General features: G+C 53.0%; 1 protein-coding gene across 5 annotated transcripts in view; it reads right to left on the bottom strand.

Moving 5' to 3' along the window:
- ZER1 (zyg-11 related cell cycle regulator) overlaps positions 1–19,553 on the bottom strand; it is a 30,804-nt gene extending 11,251 nt beyond the window's left edge. Inside the window, exons 1-9 of one of the 5 annotated variants that reach the window (XM_032306783.1) lie at positions 19,147–19,553; positions 18,523–18,884; positions 6,853–7,105; positions 4,603–4,753; positions 3,959–4,395; positions 3,480–3,656; positions 2,544–2,658; positions 2,231–2,377; positions 1,719–1,886 (exon numbers count right to left, since the gene is read on the bottom strand). In XM_032306783.1, the coding sequence (XP_032162674.1) occupies positions 1,719–1,886; positions 2,231–2,377; positions 2,544–2,658; positions 3,480–3,656; positions 3,959–4,395; positions 4,603–4,753; positions 6,853–7,105; positions 18,523–18,643 (1,569 nt within the window). In that variant the 5' untranslated portion in view covers positions 18,644–18,884; positions 19,147–19,553. The other 4 variants (XM_032306782.1, XM_032306785.1, XM_032306786.1 and 1 more) reach the window with 4 other exon arrangements.
- Positions 19,554–19,969: the final 416 nt, after the last annotated feature.

Raw genomic sequence — 19,969 nt, 5'->3', positions numbered from 1 at the left:
CACCGAGCATTATACTGACAACCCACTTTGTAGTTAACACATTTTCTCTTTCTTTTCTTTTTTTTTCCTTTAAGATTTTTTTAAAAAAGATTTTATTTATTTGAAAGAGCAGAAAACCATAAGCAGGGAGAACAGCAGTCAGGGGGAGAGGGAGAGGCAGACCCAGGCGGAGCAGGGAGCCCAAGGCAGGGCTCAATCCCAGGACACTGGGATCATGACCTGAGCCCAAAGCAGATGCTTCAGCGAGTGAGCCACTCAGGCGCCCTGCCACATTTCTGTATCACGGTCGACCATCAGACAGCCCGAGGGTTGGGGGCTCCAATCTCCTCCCCACCTGCCGCCAAGCAGCTGAAAAGCCACCTGTAACTTCTGACTCCTCCCAGAACTTCACCACGAAGAGCCTACCTTTGACTGGAAGGAACCCTTCCTGATAACGTCTTTAAGTCAATTGACACGTTTTGCACGTGATATGTGTTACATGTCGTAGTCTTGCGATAAAGTAAGCTAGAGCAAAGACAATGTAAGGAAATCATTAGGAGGAGAAAATACACTGACGGTGTCATCTGTATTTGTCAAATAAAATCTGGTCCAGGGGCGTCGGGGGCTGCTCAGTCCGTTAAGCGTCCAACTCTTGATGCTGGCTTAAGTCATGATCTCAGAGTCGTAAGACTGCGCCCCGTGCTGGGCTCGGTGCTGGGCGTGGAGCCTGCCAAGATTCTCTCATTCTTTCCCTCTGCCCCTCCCCCCACTCCTACTTGCTCTCTCTCTTTCAAAAAAAAAAAAAAACTTTTTTGTTTTTTTAAAAGGAGCACCTGGGTGGCTCAGTCGGTTGAGCATCTGACTCTTGATTTCAGCTCAAGTCATGATCACAGAGTCATGGGATCAAGCCCTGCATTGGGTTCCTAAATAAATAAATACATACACATATAAAATCTCTAGAGAAGAATTCTGCATCTGAGTTGAAACCCATGTGGTTCAAGGGTCAATGGTGCTTGAATCTGTTTGTTTTCTAAGCATTAGATGTCTTACTTTCGTAATCGGAAAAGAGACATTATTTTAGAAGTTATGTTGTAGAAATGTTTGTTGATCTGAGAGATGTTCACATTCATAAGACACTGTTGTAATAAAAATCCACATCATGCAAACAGTAAGTGCGGAATGAACCCATCTACTAAATAAACATGCACAGGCGAAATCCAAAACAACAGGTGTCCAACACCAACAGTGGCTCTCTGCGTGGAGGGATTATGAGTGTTTTTTTTTTTTTTCTTTCTGTCTGTAATTACAGATTTTCTAAGGTCAAAATTTTTGTAACTTTACAATAAAAGCAGCTATTGGAAAACAATCCCCTGCCGGCCGAGTGTTACTGGGCAGAAGGGCCGAGGAGTCCGCATGAGCAGAGGCCCAGAGACAGGAAAACAGGATCCCTGGGCGGGGGGTGGGGGGGGTGGCCATGGGGGAAGGACTAGTCAAGTGGGGCCAGGTTATAGGGTCCTGAATGCCAGGTCCTAGAGTCTGGGAGGGATGCCATGGGTAAGGGGCAGGTGACTGTGGCAGGGGTGGAGGGGGCTGCAGCTGAGAGCCAGGCGAAAAAGGGTACAAATAAGCACGGCCCCCCGAGGGCCCAGGTCAGTGAGGCTGGCACACAGGGTGCACAGGGAGAGGAGGGGCTGGGCCCGAGCATGCAGGGCTGGCACGGGTAGGGGGCTCACCGTCACCTCCTGGTAGGATTCCATGCCATTCAGCACCACCTGGATGACCTGCCGGCGCAGCTTGACGCTCTGCTCGGAGCGGTACTCGGAATTGGTCAGGTAGAAGAGCGCAGCGCTGCCCGTGACTTGGATGTTCTTGTCATACTTGTGGCACTTGAGGGCTGTGATGACCAGCTGTGGGAAGGCAGGGTGGGCCTGGGTTGGCCAGTCCTGTTCAAGCCGTGCCAGGCCAGGCCTAGGGCTCTGCCAGGGGGCTGGGACAGTTGCTCTGGGGCTCAGCTTACCCTGATCCTATTCCCCGAGAGCAGAAGTGCGGGATGGGGGGCAGAAGCTAGACGGGGCCACAGGTCTGGCGTAAGGTCAGTGCTGGGACAAGCTAGGCCTGGGACTCGGGGGTAATGCTGCTTATGGGCCTGGGGATGAGGAGGAGGTGGAGAGGAGGGACATGCCTCAACCAAGTCCAGCGCCTGCCAGCTGGGGATGGGCAGGAGGCTGGGCCCCCCAGGGTTGAGGCTGACCTTCAAGGCCCGAAGCAGCTGGTTGCAGCGCTCGATGCGTGCGATGTCAAAAAGCAGGTTGATGGCCCTCGAGGTGATCTCAGGCCTGTGCTCCGTGTAGGCCTCTATGGCATTCAGCACCTGCTCCTCGTTTTTGTCACCACTTACCTGGGAATGGAACATGCTCAGAAACACCCGGAAGAGGCCAAGCGGTGGGCTCCCCAGACCCCAGGGCCATCTCTACCCCCAGGGCAGACACCATGGGGCCCCCAGCCGACCCCCTTCCCTTGTCCCAGGGCCCCCTATTCCTCCCCTCCCCGACTCCCTCTCTCACTTTGTAGGCAGGAATGTGTGTGAGGCGGCACAGGGAGGTCTCAAAGAGCCCGAGGAACTGCAGTGGCCTCTTCAGGGCCCGGAAAGGCATGATGCTGCTCTTGGAAGGCTCAATGCTGGGAATAGAGGGTGCTGGGGTCAGTGGCCTGTGGACTGGGGTTGTCCTGGGTTCACAAGCGGTTCTCCTTGGGGGTGGTAGGCATTTACTTGGGGCCCTCTTCTAGGCCTTCCTGCCTCATCTTTTGGGACACAGACCGCCACCTCCTGACGGAGAGGTGGCAAGGTCACACTGTATAACATGGGGGATGGGAGTTACTGTTGCACCCATCTTTGGAAAATACTATGTGCCCTTCTAGTGAGGACTTGTCACCCTTGTATAATGTCCTAACTGATGATCATCAAGAGACATGCCCATCAACCTAGCCCCGTGAATGCACAGCTGGGGACAGGGCCCATAGTCAATTACAGTTGGATTGGTTTGAATCCGATCTCGATCTCTCAACCAACCAGGCCAAGAAGCAACCTATCCGCTGGGATACCTAAAGCAAGGGAGACGCTGCTGGCCATCCTACCGCCACCACCGTCGCTAGCCAGGCTGAGCACCCTAATTCTCCGCTCGCCCCTCAAGCTTACACCTTCCAGCCTTTGCTGTATGCTGTTCCCTCGGCTGGAACACCTTTCCTCTGGCAAACTCAGGAGCTTTCAGGATAACCTGGATGCCGTTCCTCCTCCTTCTTGATCCTCAGGGCAGTCCCACAGTCCTGCGCCTCCCCTACCACTGTCCTGATAAGGACTCCTTTGCCCCTACTAGCTCGAACAGACTCAACAGGGCAGGGCCTGGATTGGTTCTTTATCTCTGGCACCCAGCACAGGCCCTGGCTTGGTAAATGCTTGTTGAATGACACCCTGCTGGCAACCACCACGGGTGGGTCCCCACCTAGTCTGCCCCGCCTCCTCGTCCATCTTGGAGATGCTGCAGTTCTCCAGGATCATGTGGCCAGAGATGTCCAGGGACATCAGGTTCCCCAGCTTTTGCACAAAGAGGCTCAGCACCTTGCGAGTCAGCTTGAACTTGTAGTAGCTGGAGAGGCGGTCTCGGGAGATGTCCAGGTGTCTGGAGATTGGAGTGGGGGCCACAGGTCAGGAGCTGGGGCTGCCTCACAGAGCCCCGCTCCTTCAGCCCACGGCAGGGAGGAGAGAGCCCCTCCCTCCCACAGCTGCTCCAGTGCATTCTGGGGAAAAGCCTGCTGGCACCCCAAGGTCCTGAACAGCCCGGATGCAGCCAAAACACTGGGCTTAAGGAAGGGGACTGTCTCTTCCAAACCCATCTGTGCCCGGCCAGGGGCTTACAGACCTCCAGGACTGGCGACCCCCACCCTCTCCCCGCCCCTAGTGAGCTCTGAGCCAGCAGCTCACCGCAGCTTGTGCAGCTGGACGATGACCCGGATGTGGTCGTCTGACAGGTCCATGTTGTAGAGCACGAGGGACACCAGGCTGTCTTTCCACTGGGTTAGGAAGGCCGCGTCGCTCGTCTGGATGCCCGAGAGGTCCAGGGCAGCCAGGGAGCTGAGTGGCCGCAGCAGCGACTCCACAGGGACCCCGTCGATCATGCGACCCAAGTTGAGGAAGCGGAGGCGGCTAAAGCCCTCGAATGTAAAGTCCTTGACCAGCACCTGGCAGGTGGGGTTGACGAGGCACTCGTCTTCACAGCCCCCTGGGTTCTCCTCCTCATAGAAAATGTTGGCACAGCCGAAGAGGCTCAAGGACACCAGGGTGTGGCTAAAGCTCCTCAGCGTCTGCAGACTCTTGGCGGACAGCTTCTCGCAGTTGGTCAGGTATAGCTCCACCAGGTCCTGGGAGCAGGGACAGCTCCGTCACCGCCATAGCCCACCAACCCCCACCTCTGGCCAACCCCAGGCCCGAGCCCAGACCACAGGTGGGCTTCAGGAGGGGTGTGTGCAAGGCACGGGTGTGCTGGATTCTTGTCCCGGAGGGGTCACTGACGCTCTCCGGCCGGCCTCCCCATGGCCGTCCCCACTGGCTGGCGACGTAGGTCTCACCTGCTTGCGGATGGCCTCCAGGTCCTGGTCCTGCACTAGGTCCTCGCGAAGGTGGATCCGGGTGAGGCGGGTGCTGCGGGGGTCCGAGAAAAGGCTGAAGAAGCTCTCGTGCGGCTCAAAGTTGCAGGCGGCATTGACCAGCTCCACGTACCTGGGCGGGGAGGGAAGCCTCGCTGGCGGGAAGGGCTCAGGGGCCTTCGTCCTCGCGCAAGGCTCTGCACTAGCCCTCCTGTTCCTGAAACCTTCCCTCGCCACCCATCAGCAACTCCCATCTCTTCGAACCCCTGTCCCTCTTTCTAACAGCATCTGCTTGGACCCTGACCGCCCTGCAGGCGACATGAAGATGCTCCCCCAGGCATCAGGACAGCAAAGATAACAAAGGGGTCTCTAATCAATAGCAAATCCCAAACGCTTCCTCCCAAAACCCGTGCGCATCTGTAACAAACACAGGCGACGGCACTCCTCGTCTTTCAGCCGGCTTCTGTTCCTGATCGGCTCCTCCCGGGACCCTTTTCCAACAGGAAGATTAAGCCAAGGAGTTTGACATTTCCAGCTGGGTCCAGGCCAAGCACTGAATAAAACCCTATTTGAGATCCCAGTTGATACAAGAATCCTGGTCTGGTGGAAGAGGCTTGGGAATCAAACACTGGGCTCTGAATCCTGGCTTGGCTGTTTACTACTTGGACAACTTCACACAAGCAATGGAACTTTGCCAGAATTTAGTTTCTTCATCTGTAAAATGGACATAACTCAGGTCTGCAAAGGGTCCAAGTGAGTGCCTGAGTCACATCAAATGCCCAGAACATGATTACAAGTCGGGCTCCGTCCTGGGGTCCCACACAAGTTCCCACTCTTTCTTCTTTTTTTCAGATTTTATGTTTTTAAGATTTATTTGAGAGAGAGTACGAGCGAGCAGAGGAGGGGCAGAGGGAGAGAGAGAAGGAGACTCCCTGCTGAGTGCGGAGTCCAATGCCGGGCTTGATCTCACGACCCTGAGATCATGACTTGAGCCGAAATCAAAAGTCAGCCACTCAACCAACTGAGCCACCCAGGCACCCCCTATTTTATTTTATTTTTAATTATTTTATTTCTAGGGGCACCTGGGTGGCTCAGTCGGTTGAGCAGCGGACTCTTGATTTTGGCTCAGGTCATGATCTCAGGGTCCGGGGATAGAGCCCTGTGTCAGGCTCTGTGCTCAGCAGGAAGTCTGCTTGGGGTTCTCTCCCTCCCTCTGCTTCTACCCCTCCCGATTGTGTGCTCTTTCTCTCTCAAATAAATAATCTTAATAAAAAAAAAGATAATATTTTTAAATAGTCTTCACACCCAACGTGGAGTTCAAACTCACAACCCCAAGATCAAGAGTTGCATTCTCCACGGACTGAGCCAGCCGGGGGCCCCACAAGTTCCCACTTTTATAAGCAACTGTTTGGTCTAACAATTTCCCTTCCGGGGATCCGGACTGACCTCCCTGGGTGAGTGAATGCATGTCCTATTGCCAGGAGCCTCTCATAGTGGGGAGTTCCTTGGAGGGCCCAGATACAGATTTTCTGAATGATTTGATCCCAGATTTTCTGAATGACTCGATCCCCGGTCATGGGTCCATTCTTTACAGTGCACCAGTGAACGAACATGTGTGTGGCTCTGTGCACACACAGACACGTGTTTGTAGGCACAGGCATGTGCACATAGGCACATGGAACAGTCAGAATTCCTTTGTATGTGTAGGTTTCTTTAAGATTTATTGAGAGAAAGAGTAGAATGAGAGAGAGAGAGAGCATGAGCGGGGGGAGCAGCAGGCAGAGGGAGAGAGAGAAGCAGACGCCCCACCTCAGCAGGGAGCCTGATGTGGGGCTCGATCCTAAGACCCTGGGCTCATGACCTGAGCCGGAGACAGACGCTTAACTTACTGAGCCACCCAGGTGCCCCCTATATGCAGGCTTCTATACCTTCTCATAGATGTAAATGCACACTTGCAGTCACACACTCAAACACACCCCATGCTGCAGAAACCCACGTGTATACAAACGCCCATTCCTTCATATGCACACCCTTCCACACACCACCAATGTGCATACATGTAGCTTTATGGTGACGAATATACCAGTGTTCTCCGCACCCGCAGACAGCCAAGTCCATGCACACACACCCCCACACGTGTGTATCCATAACCCCGTTCCTGCATGGTGCACACCACGGTCCCAGAGCTCATGCTAAGACTCACGCCCACGCCCCAGCCCCCTGCCCGCTCACTCATTGACGAGCCGGTCACAGATCTCGCTGGGCAGGAAGATGTCTGGGTGGAGCCGCAGAGTCTCCTTGTCCAGCAGGTAGCCCAATGTGCCATCCAGGTTGCGCAGGCAGAAGTCAGTGCAGAGGGCCATCAGGGACTCAGGGGTGTCGGACGCCATGCTGGGGGGCAGGCGGGTGGGCCAATTCAGGACAGGAGCCCCTAGGGGCAGCAGTGACTCCCCAGCACTCACAGGGTCATTGGCAGAACCACAGCCTGGGGAACAGGAAGAAGCTAAGTGAGCCACAACCACCAGCTACCCTATGCCCACTCTCTGAGTAGGGAAACTGAGGCCCCAAATGTCACACTCAATTGAGCAGCTTAGCAGAAACATGCCCCAGGGCTCCTGCTCCCTTTCCTGGTCCTCTCTGCGTCACCACTAGCTGTGTGTGATTTGACCTGTGAAGAGCAGGGGCCTTGTCTGGGCATCTTTCTGCCTTCTCAGTATCCGTGGGCAGACGTGCATGTGTTGGGGACTCAATGCTTGGGTGAGGATAACGGGGCTTTCATTAATAGCTACACTGGGGCATCCCTTACTGTGTAACCTAACCCGTAAATAGTAGTCAACGTGTGAATATTCAGTATATGCCAGGCCTTCATAGACATGCTGTCACTGAATTAAGCTGTGTATGATTAAGAATGATTAATCATGTCTCCCAAGGGAAGTGAAAATATACATCCACATAAAAATCATACATTCATGTTCACAGCAGTACTATTCGTAATAGTCAGGAAGTGGAAATTACTTTCCATCAACTGATGCCCGGATAAACAAAAATGGTCTATCCATTCAGCGGAATGTTATTCAGCCATAAAAGGAATGAGGTATTGACACGTGCTACAGCAAGGATCCCTTGAAACCGTTATGCTAAGTGAGAGAAACCAGGCACAAAAGGCCATATGTTGTACGGATCCATTTACACACAGTGTGTAGCCAGAAGAGGAAATCCGTAGAGTCAGAAGTAGATTAGAGGTGGCCTAGGGCTGAGGGCTGTGAGGGATCGGCAGTCTGCGAGGCTTCTTCTAGGGTGATAAAAATGTTCTAAAATTGATGATGGTGACAGACACAGAACTCTGAATATACTAAAAACCAACAAATTGTCTATGTTAAATAGCTATAGCATATGGTTTAGGAATTGTAGCTCAATAAAACGGTTATTAAAAAACTAAAGTCAGGGGGCAGGTGCCTGGCTGGCTGTCAGAAGAGCATGTGAACTTGTTCTCGGAGTTATGAGTTTGAGCCCCACCTCGGCGTAGAGCCTAAACAAACAAACAAATAGGTAAATAAAGTTGGGCCCCTTGGCTGGCTCAGTTGGTAGAGCATGTGACTCTTATCTTGGGGTCATGAATAGAGATCAGTAAAAACAAAATAAATAAAAATTAAAAAAAAAAAAACCCTTAAGTCTCCTACTATCTTCATGACCTTGAACTAGGTAAAGATTCCTCATATAACACTCTTGAGGGAAAAATGATAATCCAGTCTGCACTGAAGTGAAGAAACTTCCATTCATATATACACAAAAATTAATCTAAGATGTGGGCACCTGGGTTGCTCAGCGGGTTAAGCCTCTGCCTTCGGTTCAGGTCATGGTCTCAAGGTCCTGGGATCAAGCCCTGCATCGGGCTCTTTACTCAGCAGGGAGCCTGCTTCCCCCTCTCTCTCTGCCTACTTCTGATCTCTCTCTCTCTCTCTCTCTCTCTGTCAAGTGAATAAAAAAAATTAATCTGAAATGGACCATAGACCTATAGGTGAAGGGTAAAACAACAAGATTTCTAAAAAACACAGGAGTCTATCTTGTGACTTTAGAGTAGGCAATCATTTCTTAAACAGTTCACCAAAAAGCCCCTGAAACCATAAAGAGAAAAATATTGTACTGCCTTAAAATGTACATCATTCATCAAAAGATATAATTAAGAGAAAGGATAAGCCATTGACTAGAAAATATTTCCAATAATATATCCAACAAACAACTCATATTCAGAATATATAAACTCCTTCTACAAATCATTCTTTTTTGAGATTTAGCAATTTTGAACTGGATGGTTCAGTCAGTTAAGCAATTGTCTTCAGTTCAGGTCATGATCCTGGGTCCTGGGAGTGAGCCCTGCACTGGGCTCCCGGCTCAGCAGGGAGCCTGCTTCTCCCTCTCCCTCTGCTGCTCCCCCACTTGTGCTCTCTCTCTCCCTCTCTCTCCCCCGCACACAAACATACATACATACATACATACACATTTTAACAACATCTACACCCAGCATGGGACTTGAACTCACAACCCTATATGCATATATGCATGCACCACTGACTGAACCAGCCAGGCACTCCCAAATTGATTTTTTAAGATTTATTTATGTACAAGCGAGCAGGGTGAGGGGCACTGGGAGAGGAGAATCCCCAGAAGACTCCCCACTGAGCACAGAGCCCCACACTGGGCTTGATCTCCCAACCCCAAGATCACGACCTGAGCTGAAATCAAGAATCAGATGCTTACTGATTGAACCACTCAGACAACCCCCCCAAACTCATTTTTTAAAAAATTTTTATTAATTAATTTTATTAACATATAATGCATTATTTGCCCCAGAGGTACAGGTCTGTGAATCGTCCAGCTTACACACTTCACAGCACTCACCATAACACATACCTTCACCAATGTCCATAACCCAGCCACCCTCTCCCTACCCCTTCCTCCCAGCAACCCTCAGTTTGTTTTGTGAGATTAAGAGTCTCTTATGGGGGCTGCCTGGGTGGTTCAGTGGGTTAAGCCTCTGCCTTCAGCTCAGGTCATGATCTCAGGGTCCTGAGATCGAGTCCCGCTTCGGGCTCTCTGCTAGGCAGGGAGCCTGCTTCCTCCTCCCTCCCTCTCTCTCTCTCTGCTTACCTCTCTGCCTACTTGTGATCTTTCTCTGTCAAATAAATAAAATCTTAAAAAAAAAAGAGTCTCATGGTTTCTCTCCCTCCTGATCCCATCTTGTTTCATTTTTTCCTTCCCTACCCCCTAAAGTCCCCACTTTGCCTCTCAAATTCCTCATATCAGGGGCACCTGGGTGGCTCAGTGGGTTAAAGCCTCTGCCTTCGGCTCAGGTCATTATCTCAGGGTCCTGGGATCAAGCCCCGCATTGGGCTCTCTGCTCAGCAGGGAGCCTGCTTCCTCCTCTCTCTCTGCCTGCCGCTCTGCCTACTTGTGATCACTCTCTCTCTGTCAAATAAGTAAATAAAATCTTTTTATTTGTTTTTTTTAAAGATTTTATTTATTTGTTTGACAGAGATCACAAGTAGGCAGAGAGGCAAGCAGAGAGAGAGGGAGATACAGGCTCCCTAACGAGCAGAGAGCCCGATGCGGGGCTCGATCCCAGGACCCTGAGACCATGACCTAAGCCGAAGGCAGAGGCTTAACCCACTGAGCCACCTAGGCGCCCCAAATAAAATCTTTTTAAAAAATTGCTCAGATCAGAGAGATCATATGATAATTGTCTTTCTCTGATTGACTCATTTCGCTCAGCATAATACCCTCCAGTTCCATCCACTTTGTTGCAAATGGCAAGATTTCATTTCTTTTGATGGCTGCATAGTGTTCCATTGTGTGTGTGTGTGTGTGTGTGTGTGTGTGTGTGTGTATCTCACATCTTCTTTATCTATTCATCTGACCGCCAAACTGTTTTTAAAAGGACATAGCATCCTCCTAAAAAATGGGCAAAAGACTTGAATAGGCATTTCATAAAGGATAGAGAATATATGGAAACATATGTAAAAGGGCTCAGCTTCATTAGTACCCGTGAAACCACAATGAGATCCCATTTCCACCCACCAGAACGGCTCAGCTGGAAACGATCCAGGCAATACATCAAGCTTGTGCTGTGGTGACAATGGAACAACGGGGTGTCACCCACGCTGCGGGTAGGAGTGTCCATTGGTGCAAATTGACAGTGTAACGGGATACTGTTCGACACTATCACCAAAGCTGAGTATGCACACGTGTTCCATGTTCAGCAACCCCACTCCTAGGCACACACCCAGCAGAGATGCACAGAGATGTTCCCCCAAAGACGCAGACCAGAATGTTCACAGCAGCATTATTCAGAACAGCCAAAAGCAGAAACGAACCTGAACGTCCCGGACACTAGCATGAGTAAGCTCGGTACACTCACCCGTCAACTATTAAGGGCAATGAGAACACACAAACTACTGTTAACATAACAGCTTGGGTGAACCTCCCGAATTTAGTGAAAGGAGTCAGACGGAAAAGAGCATATATCGTATCATGGATCAAATGAATCCAATCACATTTTATTCCATTAAGTTAAAAAAAAAACAAAAACAACAAAAAATGAACAATCTGATCTGTGATGGCAGAAGTCAGGACTGAGGTTACTTTGAGGATTTGGCCAGGTGCCAAGAAGCTTCTAGTCCCACATCTGAGTGCTGGGTATACAGGTGTGTTCACTTTGTGAATATTTGGGAGCTGTATACCATGGTGTGATTTTTTTAAAATGTATATTGTAATTCAGTAAAAGTTAAGAAAATGGCCTAGACACCAAAAGGGGCCCACATTTGGAGGGGAGTGGGGTTCAGTTAAGTGATGCTCTGACAGTGTAGGTCCTCAGCGACAAGTGGCTGTGACAGAGTGAAAACAGAACCTTCACATTCAAATTGAATGACCAAGATAGAAAACAATCAACCATTTATAGAAACGAGGAAAGTCGGGAATGAATCCCAGACCATCTTCCTACCAGAGTCTGTATTGGAAAGGGGGGGGGATAGGCAAAAGGAACCCATGGTATTAGAAATCAGGGTAGCGATTCCCTTTGCAGTGACACAGAGATGAGGAAGTGGCAGTGGGGCCTCGGGGACAGGTGTGTTCACCTGTAGACATTTATCAAAACTGTCCCCTCATGCTTTCCAGGCCTTTCCCTAGCTACGTTATACTTCAATAGCTTCTTTTCTTTTTCTTTCTTTTTAAGTGTAGGCTCTGTCATCAGATTGATCTATGTTTCAGGGGCACCTGGGTGGCTGTGGGTTAAAGCCTCTGCCTTCGGCTCAGGTCATGATCCCAGGGTCCTGGGATAGAGCCCCACATCGGGCTCTCTGCTCAGCAGGGAGCCTGCTTCCCTTCCTCTCTCTCTGCCTACTTGTGATCTCTGTCTGTCAAATAAATAAATAAAATCTTTAAAAAATAAAAAAAGATCTATGTTTCAACCCAGCTCTACAACTCACTGTAAATTACTTAACCTCTCTGGACCTGTTTCCTCATCTGGAAAATGGGGACGATAATTCCTACCTCATGGGGCTGCCGGAGTAAATGAGATGGCGGGAAATTCTTGGTCTCAGGTTTGACGAGACTGAGCATGCAAGAAATGCTGGTTATGATCCCATCTTGCAGATGAGAAAATTCAAGCCCAGAGAGGCTCCTCTGTCCAAAGTGGGATTTGAACCTGGTCTCTCGGGCTCCATCACATCACCCCTTGGAGAGCTTTGAAGGAGTCTGGGGCCCAGCACTGCCCCTCGCTTCCTGGAGCCCCCACGTCCATATCTGAGCCTTCAGGGCCGCTCTGGAAATCCGATGGGCGGCCCCAGAGCCCCGTGCCTTCTGGAACCACAAGGACTAAGTTCCAGCACCACCACTCACTGACGCCAGTGCTCTGGGAGGTCGGGAGTCAGGCCCACCCAGCTTCCAGGCCCAGCCCTGCTGCTTCAGGGCAAGTGAACTTGGGCAAGTGTCTTCACCTCTCTGTGCCTCGGTTTCTTCTCTAAAACAGGGAGCACTGTGTGAGGGTAACATGGAGTATGCGAAGAGCTTAGCCTGGCACCTGGTCGGTGGTAACTGCCCCAGAAGCAGCAGCTACTGTTATAATCACGATTACCACCATTGCCACCATCATCACCTTCTCTGCCTCACCTGCCCTGGTCCCCAACAGAGCACCATCTGCTCCTGGCCAGTTGCAGGCCTATGCTCCCCAGGCCTGTGGTGCCCGCTGTCCCACTGGCTGTGGGCCACCCTTGATGGAAGACACAATAAACAGGCTGCCTGGGCACTGGGCACAGCCTTCCTTTACAAACTTCATTCACTTCCAGATCTTCCCCAGGCAACAGGAGCCCAGGGAGCACCAGTGGCAGGGAGGCGCACCCCGCTGGCAACCGAGTCCCCTCTCTTCAAGCGGTTACTCAAGGCTTCCTGAACCGCAGCCAGCCTTCTGGCCCACTTGGTGCCAGTGGCCCCTACAGCAGCCGGCCTGGCCTCCTTCGTGGTACTGGCAACAGGCCCTAAGCACAGGGTCACCTTCAGACCTTTACTCAATCTGTTTTCTCTCAACCGGGAGCATCCCAATTCAACGAATTATCCCACTTTCTATTCTAAACACTACTCCCACCGCCCCCAAAACACATCTGTGTCCCTCCTCCTCCAGGAGGTATCCCCGCCCACGCACGCGCCAGCCCACACCACCTCTGAACACCCCTTCACGAGCTGCTCCCCGTACATCTCCGGCCTTAGGATCGACATCGCTTCCTCTGGAAGCCTTCCCTGACCCACCAGGGTGCTCCCCCACCACCGGCCCCGTGTGTGCCCATGGCCTCACTGTGACAACTAACACTTTGAACTAATGCTGGTTTAGTGATCAGGCTTCCTGGCCAGATGGCCGGTTCCATGAAGGCAGGAACCGGGCTGTCTTGTGGGGCATCGCCCTGCACTGAGGCCCGGTCACTTCTTCACCCACTCAGCAGCTGTCTATCAAGCACTGCGGGTTCAGCAGTGAGCGAAACTGACAAGGTCCTTGTCCTTATGGAGCAAACTGACTCCGAGGGAGACAGACATCCACCTAAGCAGAACATAAACCCCATGCCATATCACTGGGACCAGGGTTCTGAAGGAGAAGGTACCTGGGGCTCTGGGTACCTCTGCCAGGGGACCTGCCCTGGACTGGGGAGTCATGGGCAAGCTTCCTTGGAAGTGACATTTCAGCTGCAACTTGAAAGATGAGTCATAGTTAACTCTAGCGGTGGGGAGAGAAGGGAAAGGCATCCCAGGAGGAAGGAGCAGATGTGCACAGACTGAAAGTCCAGAGGGTATGGGATGCTGGTGCCACAGGCCCAATTCCACAACAATTTGCTGGACAAAGGAAGTGATGAACCCCTGTGCGGGCCTGCTACACTGTAGGGTTTCCACACATGACCTGTGGAAGGGACGAGAGGGGCCTGCAGGTTGAAGCAGAAGTGGCAGGCACCCAGGGGACAAGGCGCGCCCTCGTACCCTCCCTGTCCATGGTGCCAGGACAGTAGAAGGCCCCGGTGGCCACAGACAAACCCTTACCACTCTGAACAAGAGAGCAACGCGATGGGTTCTGCCTTTTCTGCAGGACTGCTTCCAGCTACCCAGCTACCCAGCAAGCCCTGCTCCCCAGGGGGAAGAAACACCACCCTTTCAGCCACTAAGGTCGCCCAAAGACAAACCAGGCTGATAGTACCATCTGCTAACCACCCTTGGACAGCGGGACCCTGCTTCTTGGGCCTGGGGTGAGCTGGGGGAGGAAGGGGCCATCCTCATCTTGGCACAGAGGTGGAGAGGCCTGGGGCACCCTGCCTCTGGCACCCCCATGAAGTTGCCATCTCTACCTCCTCACGCCCGCCCCCGAGGGCTCCTCACTCCTGCAGCAAGCACCGGCCATCTGGGATTCTGGCAACTGGGGACAGAGGGAACTCTGATTCTGAGAGCACACTGCACGGTAAGAAGAACTCTGTGTCTTCCTCCCTCCCTTCTCTAGTAGGTTCTTTACACTGGCTCCATCTTGAGCTCTGACGTGGGGGCAGGGCAGGGGGGAGGGAGGCGGGGAGAAGAGGGGAGAAGGCAGAAAACAGAAGCAGTGACCGCAGCCTCCATTCCGGACCCGGGGAGCGCTGAGCCCCTCATGCTTTAGTGCATACAGTTCCTTATTTAACCAACAAACCACATTCCCCAGGATCTGGTACTTGAAGCTAATTGACACTTGTCTAACAATTGCCGATCACCCTTCCCACAGCCCTGTAAGCTCGGGGAGGAAGGGAACCCAGCCTGCTTGCAGGCTCCGGGATCCTCTGTGCCAGCCTGTGCCTGGCATGCATCAGAATAAAGGTTTGCCTTTGCCCTGACCTCACTATAGCAGCTGAGGTACTGACTACTGGCTGTTACCCCATTTGCTGATGATGACACTGAGGGTTGCCTGAAATCACAAAACGGATGACAGGGGACACGATCCTAAACCAAACCCGTGCACCTCACCGCACCATTGGGTCTTCTGAGCATGCAGCCCAAGGGCTGGGGGGTGGGGGTGGGGGGACAGGGGACTATGGTCCAGAGGGAGCATGGGACCCCCACAGGCGACCTGACACCCTGCCAACAAAGAGGCTGGGGGCGGGGAGCCAGAAGCTTCAGTCTCAGAGCAGCACCCACCCCGTGAGATATTAACCCAAGAGCCGGTGGAGGGGGGGAACCCAAACAAATAGCCTATTTACAGAAGCTGGAAGCTTTCCAGGAAGGAGCAGATCCCAGGCCAGATATTGGGTGGTGGGAAGCTTCTAGGAGGGGAGTCAGGGCAAGTACCAGGGTCTCCCAGGGGCCAGGGTGCAGGCCAGGGTCAGAAAGCATCCTAAAGCGTCGCCTGCCTGGTGGCTGGCCTAACCGGCCCACGCCTACCGCACCTAATCCGCAGAGTGGGGGACATTAAGAAAATGCAGAAATATAAGGAGGCGGAGACGCACCTCCCTGCTCCCTGGTGCCACCTGGAGGCAGAGGAGCGTTGCAGAATACCTGGGTTCCCAGCTTGCAACCAAACTTAACAATCACACCCAGACCCACACCATATACCAGGAACTCTAAGTACTTGATATCCACTAGGCCATTTAATTCCCTCAGCAACCACATGGAGCAGGAGTTATTAGAATCTACAACATGCAGATAGGCAGCAGAGGAGTGGCAAAGTAATCGCCATGGACTACGTACGGGTTCAAGGGTCTATCTGTACGTAGAGACACACAAACAGGTACGCCTTAGTTCCAGACCCAAAGACGCCAAAGTTCCAGACCCTTTCCACACATGTTCTCACCAGAGGCACACATAACCCAGGAGGGACACATTATTTTGTTTTCCAAATGAACAAACTGTGGTTCAAAGATGTGTGAGGACCTGCCCGAGGTCCCCCAGCAAGTGCCTGGCTCTTCCCCACGACGCTACAGGGCAGGAACGCTTTCCCTCCACCGCAGATCTTGTTTCTGTCCAGGAGGCTCCGCTGACTCCTTAAAACTCTACGTGTCCTCAGGCGCCGAGCACAGATGATCTTTTACCGCTGGTAATTGTGCTACAAGCATGTGTCATTTTGGCCACACGACTCAAAGCTTCTTGGCGGGGACCTTGTGTGATCCATGGAGGCTCCACGACACAGTGAGCCTATGGCTGGCTGGTGGCAGAAGAAGGAGCCTCAGCTGCACGAGATCGCCGAGCGATATTTACCAGCCTCCGTACTCATCAGGATCCTTATCAGTCAACGTGTGGCGAACAGCACCTACCTTGGGGTTGCTGGGGAGATGCCGTGAAATAATGGCAAGGAGGTGGTGAGCAATCATTATGGAGTGATCTCCCAGGAATCATGCCTGGGGAGAGCCTTCTGTTCATTCTGGCAGGTTTCCGCCTGCCAACCAACAGTTTTAGTGCTTGAGCCAGATAAAGAATGACAGTCCCCAAACCGATGACCCAGCAGGGGGCCCTGAAGTGGCATTTCAGGAGTCAAAAACAGCTGAGACACGCTGACAACGGCAATAACAAGAACCATTCTTTGCCTTTGTAGAGAGCTTCAAAGTGCACCCAGTGCTTTCATGACCGGGGTCTCGTTTCATCGTTCCAACAGCCTTCAGCGTCAGAACACAGATAGGAAAACTGAGGACCACGCAGGCGATGGAACTTGCCCAAGTTCACAGTGAGCCAGACACAGAGCTGGGGCTTGAACCCAAATCCCCAGGTGGCTGATCCTAGGATCTAGCCATGATAGCCGCTCAAGTAGGCTGGCTCTCGGCATCCAAGCGCTCTGACTTTTCATTTTTTTAAATTATCTGGCCCAGTCACCCTGTTCAGCTTATGACCCAGGTCTGATGATATAGTCCAGGCTTGGGGGGTGAGGAGGGAGAGCAACCGTTGTTCCGCTCCCTATAAGGCAGGCTGCAAAGTCTCAGCTTCTGCTGGGTCCTTCTTGGATTAATATCCCCCATCAGGAGATCTGCCACACGCACCCCAACCACATGTCTGAGGCCAAGAAAGACTGCCCTTCCCAACCTGTCCTCATGTCACATTTATGTCAACACCAAAATTTTGTCAATTTTACGTGGTAAAATGGAGATTTGCTTTGCTCTTTTTAAAAAGCCATCATCTTCCAGTGGCACCAAGACCAAGCTACCATCCTCCCTGTAGAATATGCAAGCATTGTTGTCACTGAGGGGTGACAGTAAGTGTCCACTGTGTCTTCCCTCACCCCCACTGTTCTTCAAAATTCTACTAGCTCGGGGAGGAAGCCAGAGCTGGTGGCACCACCAGCTGGTGCTAAAAAGAAAGGCTTTGAGGTAGACACATGTAAACAGTTCCTCCTCATGGCCACTGCCATCGTCACAACTGTTAGATACCGAGCACTTAATCCATGCTAAACAGTGCACTAAGCACTTCAGTGTGTGATGTCCCTCATTAAGCCCAACAGCTCTATTTTACAGATGAGGACACTGAGGTGGTCCCTTGCCCAAGTTCTCGCAACCAGGGAGCAGCTGCAAGACCTGATTTACCTACAGTGCTCTATGGCCGTCCTTTTTGTGTTAATTCCACCAGCGGTCACCACAAAGATGGAAGAAGATCACTTATAACACCAAGCCAGAGCATACTGGCTATTTGTCATCTGAAACAACTCTATATTTTCTCTGACTACCATGTTTGTACAGATCTGAAAGGATGCTCCTTTAGATACTCTGGGACCCTGCATCACAGGGACAGCCCCTGACATTCTGCCCACCATTATCTGGTTCCCATTCTTCCCCTCCTCCAGTCCCATTGTCTCCTTGTTGTTTCTTAAAACCATCAAGTATATTACCTCATGACCTTTGCACTTGCTGTTGAATGCTCTGCCCCTAGACAGACGCATGGCTCGCTCCCACCCTCCCTCCAGGACTTTGCTCAGATACCACCTTATTAGAGACCTTCTCTGATCAACGTCTCCACAAAGGTGACTCCACTCTCTGGCTCTTGCCATGGCCCTTCCTGCTTTTTTTTTCTCCATGACACCCTACATATGTTTCTTATTTTCTGAATGAAGCAATGAACAGAAACAAAGACCCCCTCACCACTGCAACCACCTCCTGCTCTAAGCATAGCCTCTTGTTACTCTTTTTAAAGCTGCCTTCAAAGCTCATTCTAACCATTCTGAACCCTGAAGAAAAACGTTCTGTGGGAAAGATGAAAGGGGGTGTTTTTCCCTGTGGAGGCACTAGGCCTTCCTCCCTCCCTTAAAAACGAAGCGCGCTGACAGGCACAGGCAAAGACTGGAAATCTTGGATCCCTGGTCCAAAGAGCTGCCAAGTCCATTTCCACACACAGAACTATAGTAGCCAGCAGTCAGTTTCACTTTTAACTCACCTATCAGGCTCCCTTGGCCCTCAGGTTTGCAACCCCAACCCATCCTGTTGGATTTCCTGCACCTTGTCATCCCTTTTGGGAGCCGTTCCAGAATCCACGCCGTTCCCGAGCTCTCAAGCATTGCTTTGGAGGAACTTAAGCTCGTCCAACAGGTAGGAGGGACAGAAGCCGGCCCTTTTTGCCCTATATCGATCCCCCATTTTGTAGGGGCATCCGACAGGGCGTCATTTTCTTTCTGGAGGAAGGGAGCTCAGATTTAAGGGCACGTTTCTCAAACCTGACAGCAGGGGCAGAGAAGGGAGCCCTCCACCACTGGCCGAAATGGACCTGTGCAAGAGGCTGCAGCGGCGATGCCCAGGCGCCTAAGGCAGAAGGGGAAGGGGGGAGGACGCGGATAAATACCCTGGGCACCGGGAGCCGACAGGATGCTTGCTTCCTCTGCGAGGAAAGCCGGGGATGTGACCCGGAGGAATCGGGGGCCAGAGCGCCAGGGAGACAGGGAATCTCGCCAAGCTAGGGCCGGGGTCTCCCGGAGACGGGGGTCGGTGGGGCGGAGCTTGGGATCCCGGCGACTGGAGCCCCGCGCAGGAGGGGTCGCGGCGGGGGAGACCCCGCGGCCGTTACCTTGCCCTTAGGGCTGCGGGCGGGGCTGAGGGCCGCCGGGTGCTGGCTCCGGGGCCCGGCCCCTCCCCCGATCCGGCTCCTGAGGCTCGGAGCCTGCAGCCGCCGCCGCCTCCGCTGTCAACAAACCCCGGGCGCGTCACTTCCGGGGCCGCCCCTTAGCAACAGCGAACGGGTTCCCCCGACGGGTCCCGCGGCGAACGAGGGCGGCGGCGGCCGAAGGTTCCGGGGCGCGCGGCGGCTCCTCTCCCGGCGGGACCTGGTCTGCGGGCGGCGGAGTGCGGGTGGGCCCCACCGAGCCTCGAGCACGCTGCTCCGGGTGCTCCCTGGCTGCGGGGAGACCCACCGTGTGACCCCGGCTTTGGGGCCCGCTCTGGCCCGCGGGCCGGCAGAGCCCGGGCAGTGGTGACGGGCGGGACGGACTCCACCTTCCGCGTCACACCGACGTCTCCCTGCACGCCGCGCCCCCCGCCCCCGCCCCAAGCCCACGGAACGTCCCCCGCCGGCGCTCCGCAGGTAGCGCTCTCCCACGCGGCCAGACGCGCGCCGGCTTCGCCCGCCACTTAACGGGCCGCCACGTGGGGGAGTGGGAGTCGGCCTGGGCCCCTGCCTTGCCCTCAGCTCTGGTTTCTGTCGCCCAGTCCCGAAGATCGCGCAGACCAGTGTCTCTCCTCCTCCCCGCCTCCCCCGCACAGTGCGCGGCTGCCTCCGGCAGCATCTCCTCCCCGCATCCCCGCGGCGGGCTCCTCACGCGCCCTCCCCTCCAGCTCTTCGCCGTCCCGGAGGGGTTTTTCCTGAACTTGGAGATCAGCGCACTCCCCTGCTT

This window comes from Mustela erminea, chromosome 12, assembly GCF_009829155.1.
Source record: "Mustela erminea isolate mMusErm1 chromosome 12, mMusErm1.Pri, whole genome shotgun sequence".
Taxonomy (NCBI): domain Eukaryota; kingdom Metazoa; phylum Chordata; class Mammalia; order Carnivora; family Mustelidae; genus Mustela; species Mustela erminea.
Note: the sequence above shows the minus strand (reverse complement) of the source record. Positions and strands in the feature narration are given on the sequence as shown.